Genomic DNA, 19212 nt, shown 5'->3' with positions numbered 1-19212 from the left:
AAAGTGTTTTTCATATGTGCAAAATGCTGCTAATTTCTAGCCTGCCTAGAACTAGCAAGTCCTTGGGATGACCAAGCACATCCCATCAATTGCTTTCCAATATAATAAGACTATGACTGAGAAACAAAGCATCTAAAAGGCTGCCTAAATGAACTTGTGTGCTGCACGTATTGAAGTGGAGATGTGCCATAAGGCGTGTTTTATTTGTCTGTTATATGGTACCAGCTCATAATATCTTGTATAAGGTTCTACTTGTTTATCTTACTGTTAATTTTAAACTATTACAAGTACAGCACTATATCACATCTCTGTGCACTAATTACAAATCTAATGGTGTTTTCTTATCTTTTGTCCATTAACAAAAAAATGCAACTTGTCTCTCATAAATATTCATCCCTTATTAATTTTTCTATGTGTACCAAGAAGAAATAAAAAATTCTGTTTTATGCATTCAGTGACACCTTTACAAAGGGTGATTTAACTGTTGTTTTTCTTCCTCTGTTTGCTTAGCTGTGCAAAACAGGCTTTCAAAGACAGTAAAGGCTCGGTCTGAGTTAATATGGCCTGTGCCAGGTCTTCCATTTGTTTGTATACATAAAAAATGTCAGCTTAGATTAAACTAGATCTCATTATCTTTATGGTTGGCCTCTTAACTCAAAAGGTGTGTTAATTCTCTGTCATGCTGAGCAGCAGTCCATGCACTGTATTAGCGCTCCCTTTTCTGGCTTGCAGATAAAAGCCTTTTCATTTCTTTTGTTCTTGGGTAATTTGGTGCTATTTTATTTTGTTCTGGTGACAGAGATATGCGCATTGCCAAGGAAACACCTTAGGACAGTATGACACTAATCCTTGTCTCCCTGTATTCACTGATCCTTCACTAAGGGGAGTGATTCAACATCAAAGCAAAAAGTTTAACAGAAGAAATTTTGCCTGAAGAGACAGCAGAGAGATCGTTCCTAATGCAGAGATCTTGGTTGCCCATCCAAGCTGATGCAGTCTCCCTTCTCAGCAAAAAAAAAGTTTTGTGGGGGTTAAAAAGAAAATACAAACAATTTACAATGCCTTATAGGCATGATCCTCCTCTTATATTTGATGTATAAATGAGGAATCATTATACTGAACTTGATAGAATTGCTTTGCTTATAGAGGTGAGTGGAGAATCAGGGATGCGTTTGCTTGGTGTGAAACAGGTTCTCTCATTTACAGAAATCTGGTAATTATAGGTTTGCTTTTCACATACATAGGATTTGGCAGACAGCCTTTTTTGGGAGTGGCATTGTCTTTAAAAAGAGTCTTTGAATTCCTATCCGCCATTAGTGTCTTTTAGCACTAGTAATGCGTATATAATTTTGTTCAGTCAAGGCTATTGCCAGTTAGTGTACCCAGATCTCTACTTTTGTTTCCTTTTTTTATTTCTAAGTTCAGACTTGTGTTAATTCATCTCCTTCAAAATACTTTTGCAGCAATTGCAACAGAGATTTTTTTTTTATATATATAGTAAAGCAAGCAGCCTGTGCAAACAAAGCACTTAACTAACTGTGTCAGGTGTTGGGGCACTAAAGGTGCTACGATTTACTGAGAAGCAATTTCCAAGTGTGGCTGATACACAGCCCTTCATCTGGACACCAGTCAAGGGGGAGCTTTAAAGCATGTGCTGAAGTCACGTCCATTTCATTAATTATAAACACTAACTGGTGGTTACGCACATGTGTAAATGCCTTTCTCACTGGACCCTATGCTCCCAGCTTGAGACAAGCCTCTACGTTGAATGAACGTTGACCAGCGTGCTCAAATATGGAGCCCACTAAGTTAAGCACTGCTAAATTCAGAGGTAGGGTCCACTGCATTCAAGCCTAGATCACTTGAAATGTGTATAAGTATATATATTGCAGCTGGGATATAGGTAGTACAATATATTTCAACAACCTCATCCAGTATAAAGCTGCTATAACATGATCACCTTGCTGCTGAACAAAGACCCAGCATGAAATCTCTCTGATTCTAGCTGAAATGACTCTTCTGAACCACGATCTACAGGATATTAAGAAGCAGGCTGTTTGTATCCGGACTCACGTGGGAAACAATAAATCAGAATTAGACTGACAGAGGAGCCAGCTTTTCAGTAGAAGTTAACACTTAGATCCTGACCACAGATTCCCATTTAGAAGCAGCGTTCTCAAGACATGTACAGGCTTCTAGAGCGATGTTTCTTAACCCACAGTTAGTGAATGATTGCTGTTTTGTAAAATACTGAATGGTGGTTTGGTAAACTGTGTCAGTTTTCTTCAAGCCACAGGCATTCTCTTGAGTGCAAGCTGGCAAACAGCTGATTAGGAGAATATAAAAATAAAAAGAGAACATTGAAACTTCTGCCTCATTTTAGTTAATTGCAAATGAAAAGCTTTGTGGTGAAACCGTGCAAAATATATCCACATCTTTTTCAAAAGCTGTAGGAGGTCTTCCAGTTGAAGAGACTGAGAGTCGTTGCTCTCGGGCATCATAAAGATTCATGCATGTTCCCTGATATAGCTCTTGATTTCAGGAAAGTAATACATGAGATGACTGAGGCAAGCATTTTAGCTGCTTTGTATTCGCAGCCGGGGCTGAGTCAAATTTGAAGTGCACAACCTGAAAAGGATAATGCCTGCAGGCTATACTGAGCCATCAGTCCCATTTCTGTGATCCAGACTGTCCCTGCCCTTTGCACAAATGTGATTTTGCTGGTGTTATACAGGTTACAAATTGAGTTAGATTCATTGTGTAGTACTGAGGCGGGGTAATGAGAGCCCTGACAAGAGCAGATGTGTCACTTTAAGTGGTTTCTGAGAATTAAAACAAGTAGCTTTGAGGCTCAGACACCTACAAAGAGGACAACAAAATTATTTTAGAAGCTGAGGTATGCTTTACAGAATAAGCCGTTACTTAAACAAGTAAGCATATGTTTGAACTCATATAATCTCTCACTGAAGCAACATACTCCTTATCCTGATTAGGAGGAGAATACTTTAACTGCAGTACAACACTAATAACAACAATATGTAACTTTCTGTTGTGAAATCTCCATCATTATTTTAATTGCTGGACTAGCCGAGATAATTCCACTCTAATCTTGTCAGAAAGTCCACACCATATTATCATAAAACATATGTATAAAAGCAGAGCGAAGTCTATAGTTCACTCTTTATTTGTGTATTTTCCAGTCTAATGGGTTAACCCTTATTCTTTATGTATGCAGGAAAATTAGAATTTTCATCATGGTATCCTTCATTTCTTGTGCCCCAATTTGTAGACCTGTAGTTCAGCCAAAGATGAAATGCAGGTTTCTCCTGATTGTGGGAACATCCTAGGTAGACAATAATGTGATAAATATATTTTCATTCATAAATATATATTTCATTCATTTTAGTAAAAAAAGGGAGCAAATTTATTCCTTTTAAAAAAAATATCCTGCAATCTTTTTAAAGTAACCTCCCTCAAAGGATGATTAAACTTCCAGAGAAGTCATAAATGTACCTCAAGACACTGTAATTATTCTATTCTTCTCATGTGTCTCAGGAACATGGGAAGGCCCAGTATAGATAAAGATCAGATTATGTTGAGGGGAAAATGTGTTAGCAGCAAAATTTTATTAACTATATATTCAGTGTGCTTCTAATTTTCAGAACTGTATTTGTTTCAAACTCAGGTTCTTAGCAGCTTGATACGGAAAACGTTCTGAATTGTCCCTTTCTTATTTTAATAGCAACTTTTCCCATAGACAATATTTTTTATTGGTGCAATGAAACATAATTATTAATATTGCTGTAATTGTGAAGTTGGGGGAACATGTGTGCTGTCAGGGATAAAATGTTTTCAGGGTTTTATATGACTGCATTTAATCAGGTCTGCCCTATACAAAGGCAGGATATGACTTCGTCTAAGAGTGTACATAAATTTATATGAATTTAGTACTATCTGAGTACTTTCCATTAAGCTTCCTACAACAATTTAAAATATTTCTGATGTATATGGTATAATACAGAAGCATAAATGTTCAAAAGTATACTTAAAAGAGAGGTTTTACTCCTCTAGCACTGTAATATTGAATTAGTTTGATATTCTTGAGATGTATAATTTTAAATTTCTGGCTTTTTGAATGCATATGCACCTGCCCTTTTTACTGGATGTTTATTTAATTGTGGGATTTCCTAGAAATTTTGAAAAGCCTAGTTTAGTAAGTAGGAAACCAAACGTCTCTCACTTTGCATGAATTCACTAAGAACCTGGAACTTGCAAATGAAAATCCCATCACATTTATCCAACTCATTGTCTCATAATCAGATTATTTTTCCCAAGATGTCAGACCTTTCTAGTGTGCTGTTACCACCTTATTTCATAGAATGAAAAGAAGAAAAAAAAAAAGCTTCACAGGAATGTGAAAAGCAAAAATAAACAAACACGTTAAAACTTCATGAGAAGTTATTGGGAGGACTAGTTAGGGAAGGCCCAGAGGGAAAACCAACTCTTAGTCCTGAGATGTGTAGAGGATCTGCTTCAAGATGTGACTGTAGATGATTTGTAACAGTCTCCAATATCCAATAGCTGGTAGAAGTGAAAAAGTCAAGGGGATCTCTAGCTTGAAAGTGGGTGATAACTTACGAATGACGAAGAGTGTTCAAGGGAACAAACGGTAAAATGGTGGTAGCTATCAAGCAGTCTGTTTAATTAGAGCAGAAATACTTGGTGCAAACGTGTATCAACTTTTTTTAAAAAAGACCCTCCTGAAAAAGCTGGCATCAATTAACTTTTGAGTAATGGGAACTCCTAGAAGTAACGAGATATCAGTGAAATGCGGAAGAGACAGCATGCAAATGTCCGAGCTAGAAGACCAGAAAAGAGCATACACTTGACGAGTGAAACGTGATATTATGCTAGAACAGATTATAGGGTTTGGCAAACAATTTGCTACTGGCATAATGACATGAAATTATTTTTCTCTGAAGTAGAAAGCTTGTTGTGCTAGAGGGAGCGAGCTGAAAGCAGGTGAGGCCACATCAGGTAACGTAAACATGAGCAAAATCCTTTGCTAAGGAGGTGCTTGCTCACATCAAGATGACTGTAACAGAACAGGCCAAAAGTCCACCCTGTCCCACACATGCGAGCCACCAGCTGCACCTCTCAGCAACATGTCCCCACCCTGCAGCAGCTCCACAACTAAGGCAGCAATGACAACAACACATGCTGCTCTTAGAATCATAGAATCACAGAATCTTCATGGTTGGAAAGGACCTTTGAGATCATCAAGTCCAACCAAACAACCTACGATCTCCGCCACTAGAGCATGCCCTGGAATGCCAAATCTACACGTTTCTTAAACACCTCTAGGGATGGTGACTCAACCACCTCCCTGGGCAGGCTGTTCCATGAGGACATCCTCTAGTGTAACAGAAGACCTACTGTGCTGGACAAACTAAGACACTTAAGAAGTAGAAGATATTACTTGGATGAGCCAGGGAAGTCCAAAGCAGAGAAGGAACCACTGGAAACATTTCCTGATGGTATCACTCCTGCTGCAAGGGAGACAGGGAACCCAAAGGCCCTGCGTACCTACACATTATGGAGCTGTGAGACAAAAGTGCACTGTATGGAGTTTTAGTGTTTAATTGGATCTATGTTTTGCTATGACAGTATGTTTCTTGAAAGGTCTAGTGGATGGACAAGTGTGATCTAGGTGTTCCTTTTTCTTCTTATATGTCTTGTCATCAATTCACTGTGGGATGTGCACACACACACACGCATGCTAGAAAATGTGGGTAGTTGCAGATACAGAGGGGAAAAGAGTGAAAGCAAAAGATAGTGCATTAACAGTGTACTTGGCAGAAAAAGTAACCAGAAGTACAAAACTAAAACCCCAAAATTCTGGATTTTTACATATTTGTAGTCATCTCCTGGCTGTACTATAGTTTGTGTGTGACCTTGGATAAATCATCTAATTCATTTGTACTTCAATACTCTAACTAAAAACCAGTATACTTTGTTTACCTAGTTAAACTGTAAAATGTCTTTTATTATATAAAAAATTCCAGTACGAGGCAAAAACCAGGCCCAGCCTTTATTATTGCTTATAAAAATGAGACAGCGTGTTTAAAAGATAAGTGTAGCAATGAAAAATAAAACAATGTCAGTTTATATGCACTTGTTAGTTGGGGGTTTTTTGGGTTATAATTCTACCTGCATATTCCCAGTAAATTACCATAACCTCTTTTCACCTTCCTACTGTGAAACTTCAGCATTTACATTGCCTCTGGGTTTGGCCATTGTGGAATAAATACTAAATTGGCTAAAAAATACAAAAGTACAGCATTGTTCACACATTAAGGAAAAGTATAAAATCAAGAGGCTTCTGAGGTAGAAAATAGCCGCAGCTGGCATGAAGGACACAACATCTGTGGTTCCCTGATAAGCTACATGAGGTACGGGACGGGATGCAATTATTCCGTGGCTTTACCTTATGATGTATAGCGGATACAGGAATGGGATGATACCATGAAACAGATAAGCTGCCAATTAGCTGCCCGCTAGATGCTCAGAGCCAACATTTTGTCAAATTTTGATGAAATGCTGTCCTTTGTGCGAACTTTGCTCATTATAATGTCATTATAATACCAAAACACACCTCCATCCCAAAGGCTACCCGCCTCCAAGGTGCGACCACTCCTTCTTGAGTCTGCGCCCTGAATTTCTCGTAAACTATACCTTTAATTGTGAAGCGAGAGAAATTTACACCAATCGTGATAAAAGTATGTATGACTAAAGTCACTCAAACTCCACCTTGAAGATAACAAATAGTATAAAAATAGCCCAAGAGAGGGGGGATACCCAGGGAAGACACCGTCATAAAGAATTACATCACTGACTTCTGGGATCAGTCGACGGGCTGAGCCTCTCTTCCCCCCCATAGGGACGCCTTTGGGTAAGACTTAGATTATACCGAGTGCTTCCTCGGGAAACTTAGAAACTTCTCTAGAGACTCTTTTTTCTACATTTAAAGCCAGGCTGTATCGTTTATAACTTTGTCGCGCGTTTTGTATATGTAACAATACTTTCATTTGCACGTGCTTTGCAGACAGTGTATTTATCACCGGCAATCCTAAGAACCTATATATCTGTTGTTTAAATAAACTGCACTTTTTTAAGTAGCTAGTCGTTTTGGTTTCTCACTGAACGCGACCAAAGACTCGAGAGTGGCCGTGCTAGTTCATGAGCACGACTAGACTGAAGGTGCAGTCCACTATTAGTGTATCCAAATCGTAATAGTTTAATACATATTAAACGCGATTGGACTGATAGTGCTGAATTGGGCATCACTCAGAATTTAAACCTAGCCGCACCTAGCCTCCCACCTCGGTGAGGAGTGTTAGAACGCAAGGGGGTTTATCTTCTGCTAAAACCGCTTTGCCCCTTTTCACGCAACAGCCATGCAGCAGGATACCTTAAATGAGACATTAACAGAATGAAGGAAGAATGGTCCCAGTATTTTAGGATGAATTTGGGAGAAAAAATTTCTCTGGGAAAAAATCTTCCAAACCTAATAGTGAACAAACGCTACTAATGAACAGGTCCCAGGCTGCAGATCCAATGAGCAGAAATCAGTTCCAAGTCTCTGCTACAGAGCTGTGGCTCTTTAATTTAGGCAGTAACATTTGATGATCCATTCTGTCAACAGGAATTCTAGCACCTTTAAGTTTCTCAAGTTCAGAGCTTGCTTATATACCATAAACTGCAAATCATTTTGATAATAATTGCATATGTGATAAGCATGTGGAACACACTGAAAATATATACACTATAGCATTAATATAATACTATGAATATATTACATTAATTATCAGTCAATTTTATGTTTACATTCAATTTTATTCATCTGTCTCAATGGATGCCTATGGAAGCTTGAAACAAAAAATAAGATTCTCAAAGGTTCCACTGAAGGATAGCTGTCAGCTAAAATCAATTCATGTTGCCCTGTATCCTCTATTCTCTCTGTTTGTTGTTGCCTTTGCAGGCAGTTTTTTTCATTTGATAATTTTCTTTGCTATAACACAATTTTTTTTCCTTTGTTTTTTTTTTGGCTCTGCAGTTGTGTGCAACACTTGGAACCACACCTTGCTGCTCCTTTGACAAACTGTTAGAACTGGGTCCTATCTGTAAGTTTTTGCTGCTACTTTCTAAAATTACAGATACCAGTTTAAGCCGCACTGAGTCATTTCCAGGTCATTATGCAGCGTCAGTGTCCAAATTCAATAAGGCTACTTATAGATGAGACCTTCAGTTAGAGTTCTCTTTCTAATATTAGGTCAAGCAGCAAGTTTGTGTTCTTAAACCGTTAAAGAGTACAAAGGCCATTGCCTTAAGGGTGTTTTTTTGGGAAGGGCGTATTTTGGAACGCTGTCAGTTAAAAAATACTGTAAGCGCTTCAGTTTGTAACATTTTTCTTCAAGCTCTCCACCTGCAAAAGCATCTAGAGCAGTGGTGAAGATCAGGGAAAGGCTGAACTCTAATTCTCCTCTGCACCAAGTGTCTTGTTTCTGTATGGTTCTAACAACTATAAAAAGGAGGGAAATATGCACCAAAAATCCACATGTATTCTCCTTAATCCTTCCTCTCCCTTCCCCAAATTCCTTCCTCTTGCAAGAAAACAGGAGAAGTACCAGGGTGTTTAATACAGTGACTGAGTCATGGACTCTTCATAAGTGTTTCTGTGTTATGGTCTCTCGTGTCACACTTTGGTGTGCAGCAAGGCTTGGTCAAAAGCACACGCTTGCTGGCTGATGAAAATGCAACTGAATGGCACCGTATCTATTCAGGTGTACATTTAGAACAGGAAATTTATAGCTATAAGCAATTGGAAGCAGCCTCATGGAAACACGGATAGATTTGATGTTCTGTTAATTTATTCAGGTGGGGCCTAAAACTTTTGGGGTTTTCATGGTGGTGACTTGCTCTCTGAGATTTCCTGCCCTTCAGCACAAGCCTCAGGGACTCAGTTTCTCCTAATCCTCCTTTCTAAAAAGGTTTCTAGTAGTCTGTTTAGCAGCTAGAGATTATTTTCCTGTTCAGGTTATTCCCATAGACCTGACCTAATAACATAGCGACACCAAAACTTTTAGGTATGGCAACTCATCATGCGTGTTTCACTGGTTGCTCTCAATGATTTCCTGCTTGTGCAGCAGAGGCCAGCAGAAGGATAAGGCACTACTCAAATCATAAGTCTCATGCCAGCTTTTCCGTGTGCAGGTGAATTTTCTTCTTAATATACATGAGCAGTAGTCCTATGAAATAAAGGCAGCGTCTCAAATGAAGTGGATTTAAAAATAAATAATCCATTGCACTTTGAACATGTTTTCAAATAAACCTAAGTCGTGGATGTTACGAATGACATCTTATTAGCTTTTTCCAGACATTTAGGCAAAAAGAAAATGTAGTTCACAAGAATGAAAATTCCAGCATGAATTTGGTGCCCAATTGCGTATCTGAATGGATATACCTCTGTATGTGGAAATACCCATCAGAATTATTTGGTGACCGATGTAAAGTTGTTATGTGGGCTTCAGTCATCAACTCATAGACCGGATTGTTACTGTGTGTATTAATACAGGTGATCTATAGCAGAGTGTGAATACTAACTTACAGAGAATACAGGTTCATATGCTACAATACTTCTGCAGAAACCATTCAGTGACTCATCAAATCTAGCATTTTCTTAACCTTTCAATGCTTGCTCTTGCATAAGTGTCTCGGTCCTTGAAATAAATAGTTCGCTGCACATAGTTCAAAAGCATGCGTATGCACATATATCAATATTTAAAAAATACTGTTTAGAAACGTATTTGTGATTCATGAGTTAGAAGTGGGGAGCACAGCTAAAACTAGCCCCTCTTATTAAAGTAGATAGTTTTACTACCATAGAAATGATAACTACATCTCTACATATATCTTTTTAAAGTGTATTTTATAATGGTTCTTAAATCAATATAATTTAATATTTTATGTTGCTTAATATTAGTAAGATAAACCTAGACATGTAAGGAAAAGTGGGTATGAAGAAGAATATGTTATGTATACATCTTTATGTATTAACGGAAACCCAGATGGCAGAAACATTTAATCTCTTAATTCAATTTTAAATTGGGAAAATAATAACATCAAAGAAAAATCTCTCAGGCACTTAGTTTCATGCAAATTAATAGGGCTTTTTCATCTGCTGTTTAATTTATTTCCCCTTCAATTACTTTATTTATTTTTTTTTAGGTAATAAGGAAAATATCTGGATGCATATTGATGCAGCCTATGCTGGGAGTGCATTCGTCTGCCCTGAATTCAGGCATCTCTTAAACGGAGTGGAGGTGAATGAAATGTTTCTTCTCTAGCAACCTGCTAAAACCATGTTCTTCCATACAATTTGTGTGTTTGTTATGCCTCCAACATAAATGGCTCTTCTAGAATCTCTCAGTACGCCGCACTTCAGTTTGCACTACAAATCCTTTTATATTCTATTACATTACTTATGTTTATATAACTCTTACTGGTTTATTCTGGGAGTATGCAAGTTACCATAGCATGTAAAAGTTTGTCATTCAGAGTAGCAAGTAGTAGTGAATCAACAAAGTGTCTTACAAAATAGAAAAGAGGATCGTTTTCCCAAATACCCAAAAAGGCACATTTATATCACCCTAATTCTACGTTACACAAAAAAGAAAAAAAAAATCAACAAATTAATGCGCTCATTATGTCTCATTTTTTGCTTACATCCTGAAAGTCTTATAGGATACAACCAGTAGCTGTATCTCAAACAGACAGGGTTTAATAACCAAGAGAGCTAAATGAAATATTCCTCCAACAGCGCTCCTGTTCCTTTCTTCCCCCTTTGCTGAACTACTTGGCATTCAGTTCCTTAGATAAGAATACTTCAATTTCCTGCTGCTCCCCTCAGACTGTCAGATAAGTCCTTGTCTTCCATGTCAGTGGAGAAAATATTACTGTTTGTTAAAGCCAGAAGTTTAAACACAGCACTGATAGGTAGTGACTAATGAAGAAGAGGAGGGAAACCCCCCGTACATATAAAGCATTTCTTTCTGTCTGTCTTTTATCAGCAAATGAAGCTTGTTGTAATTTCCTGTGGGGGAATATTTTTTAAATTATTGTTATTGGTTCCTGAAGGAAATGAAACAGCATACCTTGTCTGAGCCCGCATTTGTCATAAGAGTAAATATTTAACAACCATGAACAGGTTTCTTACCTTACATAGTACAGAGAGGTAGCTAGACAGATGTATAGATAGACAGACAGATAATCTCCTCTTATGAGAGCAACTCTTAGTTGTTTAGCAGTGACAGGGAAGGTTATGAGAAGCAAACGAGAAAAGCACTATATGGAGTAGTCAGACCGTGGTGCTGCCAGGCCCCCATTTCTCTTTTTTAAGGCTGATGGCTTCTGCCTTCGTTAACACACAAAATATGGACGAAGCCTTTCCCACCCGATGTCCCTTCTACCTACTTGGGTTTCCTCTGATGCCACGCCTAAACATATGTCAAGTAAACCGGGCCTTTTACATGATTTCTATAAACGTGTTTTGTGAATGCTTATTCTGTGTTGTTTTTTCTTTTGACGTAGATGAAAAAATGACTTCTACTAAAAGAAAATACCCTGGCAGTAAAAAAAAAGTAATTTACTGGTCAGTTGTAATTTAATGAATGAATGTGATATGCAGATTCTGAACTAAATATGTAATTTCTTTCTGTGTATGAATTTTGTGGGTGTATGTTTAATATTCTTGGAAATAGAAAGCTTAGAGAATTATTATTGGAAATCGGGGTGTGAACCACAGCGGATGGTTTTTTGGTTTACACTGAGATACATACTTTTCCATAACATATGTATCCAAAAAGTATAATTGTTAGCAAATGCTCAAAATGTTGATAATAGCCTAGACGCACACCTAACCTGAATTCCATCCCCCAAATAAATCAAGATTTAACTAGAATAGTTATTAAGTAAGGTGACATAAGCATGAATATTACCTATAAAGCCCCGATTCAGGAATTCATTCGTAGTTGTGAATGTCAGACAATTTGACAAAGTTGTATCAATAGCACATGGATCCTTTTCACTTTCATAATTTTGTTTATTTATCCATTCTCAGTTTGCAGATTCATTTAACTTTAATCCTCACAAATGGCTCCTAGTGAATTTTGACTGCTCTGCTATGTGGTAAGTATTACAGGAAAAGAAAACATTGCAAGAGACAAAAATCACGTTAAATTAGTCTGCCTTTCTAGCAGTAGACATTTGTTTACATTTCTCTATTGAAATAGGGAGTTCTGGATAGCTTTAACTCTTGTAAATTGTTTACAAAATTCACTCTTTCATTTAATCCAAGTTTCAAAAAAGTGAAATTTAGAAATAGGCCTGAGCTCTGCATTATGTTCCAGAGAGAGAGAAGTCCTGAAAAGTCTGCGGAGTCATACTTGCTTCACTTTGGGACTGTTTAAAACATAAATGAAAAAACTTCATTTAAGGATGTTAATGCAATGAACAGCATGTTAAACAGAGCTTTTTCTTCCTTTCCATAAAATTTCTTTTTGTTTGAGCCTTGATTCTTTCAAAAGCCTTTTTCAAAATGCTTGGGATTTGGATGATGAAAAGCAATTGTTTTAAAAAAGGACTATTTGTGCAATTTTGTACTGATTTTCAATTTCCCCAGATGACAGCAGAGACAACATTTTGATCCAAAAAGATGCCAAAGTAGAAACCAGTAGACATACTTTGAAACAAGGCAAAGTATGACAGCAGTAATAGCAGTAATAATAACATCCCATAATAGATGACCCTATTGTGTCCCAAACTGGAATTTCCAGAACCTAGTGCCTACCAGCATCATGACTAAAGATACTTATTAGCAAAACAGCTATTCAGACTATTTATCAAAATACACAAAAACATTAATTTCAATTATAATAGAACAAAATTTGCAAAAATGAAAAGAGAAGGAAAAACTGAATGTTAAAAAGACAGCTCTAAAACATCAAAGGTCACCTAATTTAAAAGAGAGAGAGTGATGACTCGGTTGCCTTTGATTAACCATCTGCTCTTTTAAAATCCTCAGAAAAGTTGACTTTTCCACAAATATGCGTATTATTCAGATAATACATTACATTTTTTACTCTAATAGTTTTCCTGATGTACGCATTTCAAATATTCCACGCCATTATGGTTTTTTTCTTTTCCTTGGAGTAAATGGCTTACATTTTGATCCTGATTCATCAGTAGTGGCAGTGATTAACCCAACACTCCAGTTTATAAGTACCTCGTAACTAGCTGTCTCTTTCTGTTTATGGAAATAGGAAGATGATGGATCTCCTTTGCTAGTTTCTCTCATCCTTTCCTCATCACTTACAGGCATTGTTAACAAAGTAGCTACTCAGAAATGAGAAAAATACCCCATCATTCTCTCTAATATTTGTAGGTCAATTAGAGGCCAGAGTCTAGTCCCTACCAGTTTTAATTTCTCATTAATTCAGCTTTCCCTGAAAACTCTGTGGAACTATAAGTATTTTACCTAGCTTTTCAGGAAAACGAGGTATATACAATCCTACTGTCTGTCAGTTTATGTTGCCATCTCAGGTGATTTTAGCTTCTTCCTAGCAAAGCTTAGACTTTAGACTCTGGGAAGTATTTTTCTCCATTTTGTTTCTTGTTTCATTTTAGATAAGCCATTGCATAAAATGCATGTTTACATAGGCAGGAAAATTCCATTACAAGGAATCTCAAGAGATCTTGCAACTTATCTCCTGACTCAAAGTGAAAGCTTCACAACTATATTCAAGCTTCATTTACAACCACTCAGGCTTCATTTCAGCAAGGCATTTATGTCTAGGTGTTATTCACTTAATAAAGAATGAAGTATACATTTAAAGTTAAACTATTTGACTTGAAGCCAAATCCATCATCCAACTACTTCTAAGGCTCCTGCCCCAAATTCACCTCTTTTATCAACCGTAACGCTGCCTAAAAATGTGAAATGTAATAATAAAGGATGCAGGAACCTGGTGAGAAGAAGAAACTGTGAAGGATACATAGTCCTCTTAGGATCTGTGGGAAGCATTTAACATGTTATTGTAATAATATGGAAGGAGTTCAATAAACAGGGAACACCATTTCAGAATCAAATTAAGCTGAGTTTCATTGACAGACAGGCTTCTAAATCACCCAGGCCCCTCAGCACTTTCCCCAGTAAACGCTCCCATTTCTTTTCCCTGCAAGTTGATTAAGATAATCTAGCCATTAGGTCTGTAATGTAATTATTTAACTACTCAGTGCAATATGTAGCACTGATGTCATTTGGGATTTGGAGGCAATTTCATTATAAACCTTTTCTAAAATATTCTCAGACTTCTCGATGTACCAATGTACAAAAAAGAGCAGTCAATTTCCTATAAAAAGGAATTTAATATAGCCACTCTGAGAGGGTGTATTTTCCATATTCAAATGTTAGGGCCCTTTAGAGACTTGAAACTACCAGTCAGTTTTGCCTGACTTCTTTAATTGGTACTCTGGAATATTATAAAATAGGAAGAAGTGTCTTCTTTCAGAGAGAGTGAAAATCATAACCTTGCAAAGTCTTGGTATATTTGCTTTTCTATTACTCTTTTCAGGGTTTAAGTGTTAACTTTTGCGTTGGAAGGTTGTTTTCCTATTTGGAAGGAAATGCTTGTCTGTAGATGGAAGTTAAATTTTCCTGTTGGTTTATAATACAAAGTCACCTTATTAGTTATTGTATCTATAATTTAAAAAGGACATAATATAGTGAAGCTGTTAAAAACTGCAGATGTGCAATCCGAGTAAGTCACTTTTCACAGATTTTCACTACTTTATTTACCAGGACGTTTGTTGTGCGTTTTATATTAGGAGCACTTAATATGTGCATCTGTGCCACTCGAGCTAGATCTTTGTAGGTCTATCAGCATAACATCAAGCCTTAAAAAAATTCTAGTTTACAATTTTTGAAAAATATATTCATGATCCTTCAGTCAACTGGGGGTATTTGCAAAGAAGGTTAAGAACACCGCTTCTGTCCATTACCAGACCACACAAGCACTTACTGCCAAAAAGTTTAAATACATAGGGTGAAATCTAAACATGGTGTATAGAGGTGCAACTCAACTGTTTCATATACATTGATGGCCAGGCTTTGGATTTATTTTGGTAATCCTTTTAGATAGTTTTTCATGGTTGCCAGATTAAGACCTGTGAAGTCCCCAGATGGAACAGACACCATCTTTTAAAAAAGCAGTAACATCATGAAGGAAGTGCAAGATGACAGCACTTTTATAGCTTGTAAGTGACCAGATGTTCCTGCAGAATAGTTACGTGTTCCATTGTTTAGCACAGCATATTACAGGAGAAGGAATGAAGCTCTCACAAGACAACTAACGATACTGCTTGTAACTCGGGTTAATTGCTTATGGAATGAGCTACCGAAACACAAATATATCAAAGAAATCAAATATATCAAATAAACTACAGTAGAACAACTTAGGGTTTGTTCACAGTATCTACCTTAATTAAACATGCTTTCAGATAATAGTTTCTTTCTTTTGTCCATGGGGTATTTTCAACACACAAATAGATTATTAATTGTTTTTATTGAGCGTATTCTGACTGTCTTTTACTATTTTTCATGTGCATAAGCTTACTTATCTTCAGCTATGTTCTTTCCGTACCTGAAGGCAAGTACTTTGTTAACCTCGGTACCTTCCGGACCATTAAAGTGAAAGAAGGGCGCTTTTTTGTTTGTTTGAATTAGGTGGTTTATGAGCATAGTCCACATGTGGATGAGACTGGGAGTATGTACATACACATTAAAATATTGGAAATTAGATTTTTACTTAGAATTTTGCATTAAAACATTAAAAGCCATAAAAAAGGAGATGCACAGAAAATCATAAAAGATTTAGACTTTTGTCATTTAGAGCATCCCCATGTTGATATAATTATTGCTTACTTTGTGAAATATTTATAGGCCTGATACAATTATGTAGCAGTCTCTCTCTTTTTGATTTCTGGTTTCTTCTTTTTCTGCCCGTATAAACCCCATCATTTGTAGAGGTGAGTCAATCTTACACATAGAGTGAAACAAAAACCAGCGAAATGTTGTTATTACCCACTGGCAAAATGTAGTTTATTCTCTCTAGAAGGGACACATTGGCTTTTGAACCTCAGTCCAGTTACACCACCCACTAGCTGGCAGTAGTAAGGTATGCTTCTCAGTTTTACATTGTGCTGTTGTATGTCTGTCAATAATCGTACATTGGATCCAGCTAAGGGCAGGGTGGCACGAGAGGTCTGAGCCTAGAGCGGGTGGCTCGTCGCTGGCCAGTGGCTGCTGCTGCTGCCACCACTGCAGCATGGAGAGACAGTGGCCAGCATCCACAAAGCCTCAGCGCGGCTGTGCACGGCATCTAGGAAGCCACAGCTCTTCCCACACAGCTTTGTGCTGCAGTAATTTCAAGGCAACTTCTGTTGACTGCAAACATTAACATTGCTTTAGCTAGTCTCACATTCTGGTGTGAGTGTCTATCACCATAAAAAGATCCTCTGTGTCTGTTTCTTGTCTGTTTTTAAAATATGCAGTCGTGCAGTCATGCTGCCCGTTCCTGCTGAGCCTTACACTTAACTACTTGTAAGTACAGTACTGATATGGCTGTGAAAAAGCACTGAAAATGGCACAGGCTGTGCTCAGGAAATACGCCAGTTTAAACACATTCAGTTTGCCTTCGCTTCTTGTGGAAATTTAATCCCTTAAATTTTAATTCTTGTTTCTTGATTTTATTTCTGTCTTTTTTTTTTTTTTTTATACAGGGTGAAAAAAAAAGCAGATTTAACAGGCGCCTTTAAATTAGAACCTCTTTACCTGCAGCATCACCATCAGGAGTCTGGTAATTTTATAATTAAATGAGATGATTATTATTTTGTTTGGACACTGATATTTAATGGAAAAAGGCATTTAAGATGAAAACCGAAATTCTTAAAACTACCTAAGTTGTTTAGGAGCCTATTTCCATTTTCAAAGTGCCCTGGGGAGTTAAGCTTATTAAAGTGCAAACATATCTAGTGAGATTTTAGTTAATATAAAAAGCAGTTGATGGAAAGCCATTTTTTTATAAAGCATTATATTAGTACTTTTGTACTGGGATTTCCCCAGCTCCAGATTTACCACTGACTCTTTGTAGAGTGTTGAGTAAATTCTTAATGATCTTTTGGTAGTCACATAAACATATTGGGTGCTGTGTATCAAGTCCCTTAACCTGCCTTCCCCAACATATCTTTCTCCAGAATGGTTTCAAGATCTGATTTGTTTTTAGGGTTTCTAAAGTCTGTGACCTTTTTTCTTAGCCACGCATGCAAGCTCTGATTCAAATTTTCAAATACGAAAGCTCTTCACAAAACGCTCACGAGGGACTTACTTAGAAATCACAGGCCCTGTATGGAGCTCCTTAATGGATTAGTGCTTCTCCTTGCGCATACCTAGCAACTGGAGAGTGGCATTTGCCACCCTGAAGCCTGTTTTTACACATTCAGTTAATAAGTGATTCATTGTGAAGAAGGTCACAGCAGTGCTGTGTCAACATGCGCTGCAAGTTCCCTCATAATTTTATCAAGAGGGTGAATCACACGTGGGTGTTCTTACCGTTTACTCTCATTTTTTTCCTGGAATTGCTGGTGCTGATCTGCCTTCTGAAGTGTATCCTGAGTACTTTTCTCTCTGTTATGACTATGAGCTCATTGACGTTTAAATTAACACCATCCAGAATGCCACCATTCACTAAAAAGCCCTAGGAAAAACGGACTCCTGTGCCGTAATCCCAAAATGGCAGAAATTTTGCATTTTATTCCTTTTCTACACTTGCAAGCAATGCAAATATGGAACAGTGCAATAAGCAGGAAAATACAGTAACCCCGGAGCTGAGGTTCACCCTCCAAAGGCTAGAATTTTAAAGAAAAAATATATACTGCTTTTTGCCTTTGTTAATGAAAAATACAAGTTATGGCAAATATGCTTACACCACTAGCTTTTACTTAACCATGATGTTAATATACATGAAAAATGCTTATCTTGAGGAGAAATAATACAACTTTAGCTAAAGTGAAAATATGTCCTTGTGACAACTGACAATGCTGATACAAGAACCTTAGGTTTTTGCCAGGTTAAATAGTAACATTGGAAGAAAATCAAACCTTTCTTAAAACCTTTCTTAAACTTCTGCTTTCAGTGAGGCCGCCTAGTTGGCCTGAAAACTTTATTTCCCCAGTTGGATAATAAGTTGTTCAGCCTTGGTCGTGCCTTCAGAAGCTGTGGTAGTATGTTATGTGATCTGAACATAACGATTCCAAATAGATCAGCTGCTTACCAGCAGTCTACTGATGCTACATTTCTCTATGCTCTTTTCCCATTTGATACCAATTTTCCGAAGAGCTGAACAACACTTTTCAAACGCAGATGCCTCTAGTTAAACCGTTAAATCCTATCCACACTTATGCCTTCAATAAAAATAGTCAAATTTGCAAAGGTGCTAGGCTGTTACAGTCGCTATTGAACCCGGCATGATTTGTGGGATGTCAGCACTCCTGGAAATAGGACTTGTCTAATGGAGGGTCTTATTTTCTGAGTATGTCACAGGTCTGAGAATTCCCATCATGGTTTACAAGGCAAATGAAGTAGCATTTTTGAATTCGCTCATCTCTTACTCAAGAATTTAAATGAGCGGAAAAATATATCTATCTGTGAGCAATTACTCTTAATAACCATATGGCAATTATGTGTGCCCCCAAAGGGACGGTCTTTATTTTGTCATTAATTATAATTTTATGTGATTTGCATCATCACACCAGGAAGATTATACTAGCTTGCCTGGCAGCCCAGGATATAGGTCAAATCCTAATGGCACTGTTAGAAGAATGCAGCTTTATACTCTATTGTGAACGCCACATACGCTCCCACAATGCAATTCCTCCTGGTTAAATACAGATGTAAGACTAAGGCTTGTAATCAAGGACTGATCGTTGATTGCATTCTGCTTCACAGCTTGTGAAAGGCATTGTTGTGGATCATTAGACACAGCCCCTTACAGGAGCGTAGGTTTATTTATCTGTCACCAGTTGCTTTACTCTCTTTGC

General features: G+C 37.4%; 1 protein-coding gene across 3 annotated transcripts in view; it reads left to right on the top strand.

Annotated features, from left to right (window-relative positions):
• Positions 1 to 19212, top strand: part of DDC (dopa decarboxylase) — a 75671-nt gene that overhangs the window by 39835 nt on the left and 16624 nt on the right. For all 3 annotated transcript variants that reach the window (XM_063326231.1, XM_063326232.1, XM_063326233.1), the window contains 4 exons: positions 8117 to 8183; positions 10288 to 10382; positions 12179 to 12246; positions 16897 to 16973. In XM_063326231.1, the coding sequence (XP_063182301.1) occupies positions 8117 to 8183; positions 10288 to 10382; positions 12179 to 12246; positions 16897 to 16973 (307 nt within the window). The remainder of the gene's footprint in view (positions 1 to 8116; positions 8184 to 10287; positions 10383 to 12178; positions 12247 to 16896; positions 16974 to 19212) is intronic.

Source organism: Chroicocephalus ridibundus, chromosome 2, assembly GCF_963924245.1.
Source record: "Chroicocephalus ridibundus chromosome 2, bChrRid1.1, whole genome shotgun sequence".
NCBI lineage: Eukaryota > Metazoa > Chordata > Aves > Charadriiformes > Laridae > Chroicocephalus > Chroicocephalus ridibundus.
Note: the sequence above shows the minus strand (reverse complement) of the source record. Positions and strands in the feature narration are given on the sequence as shown.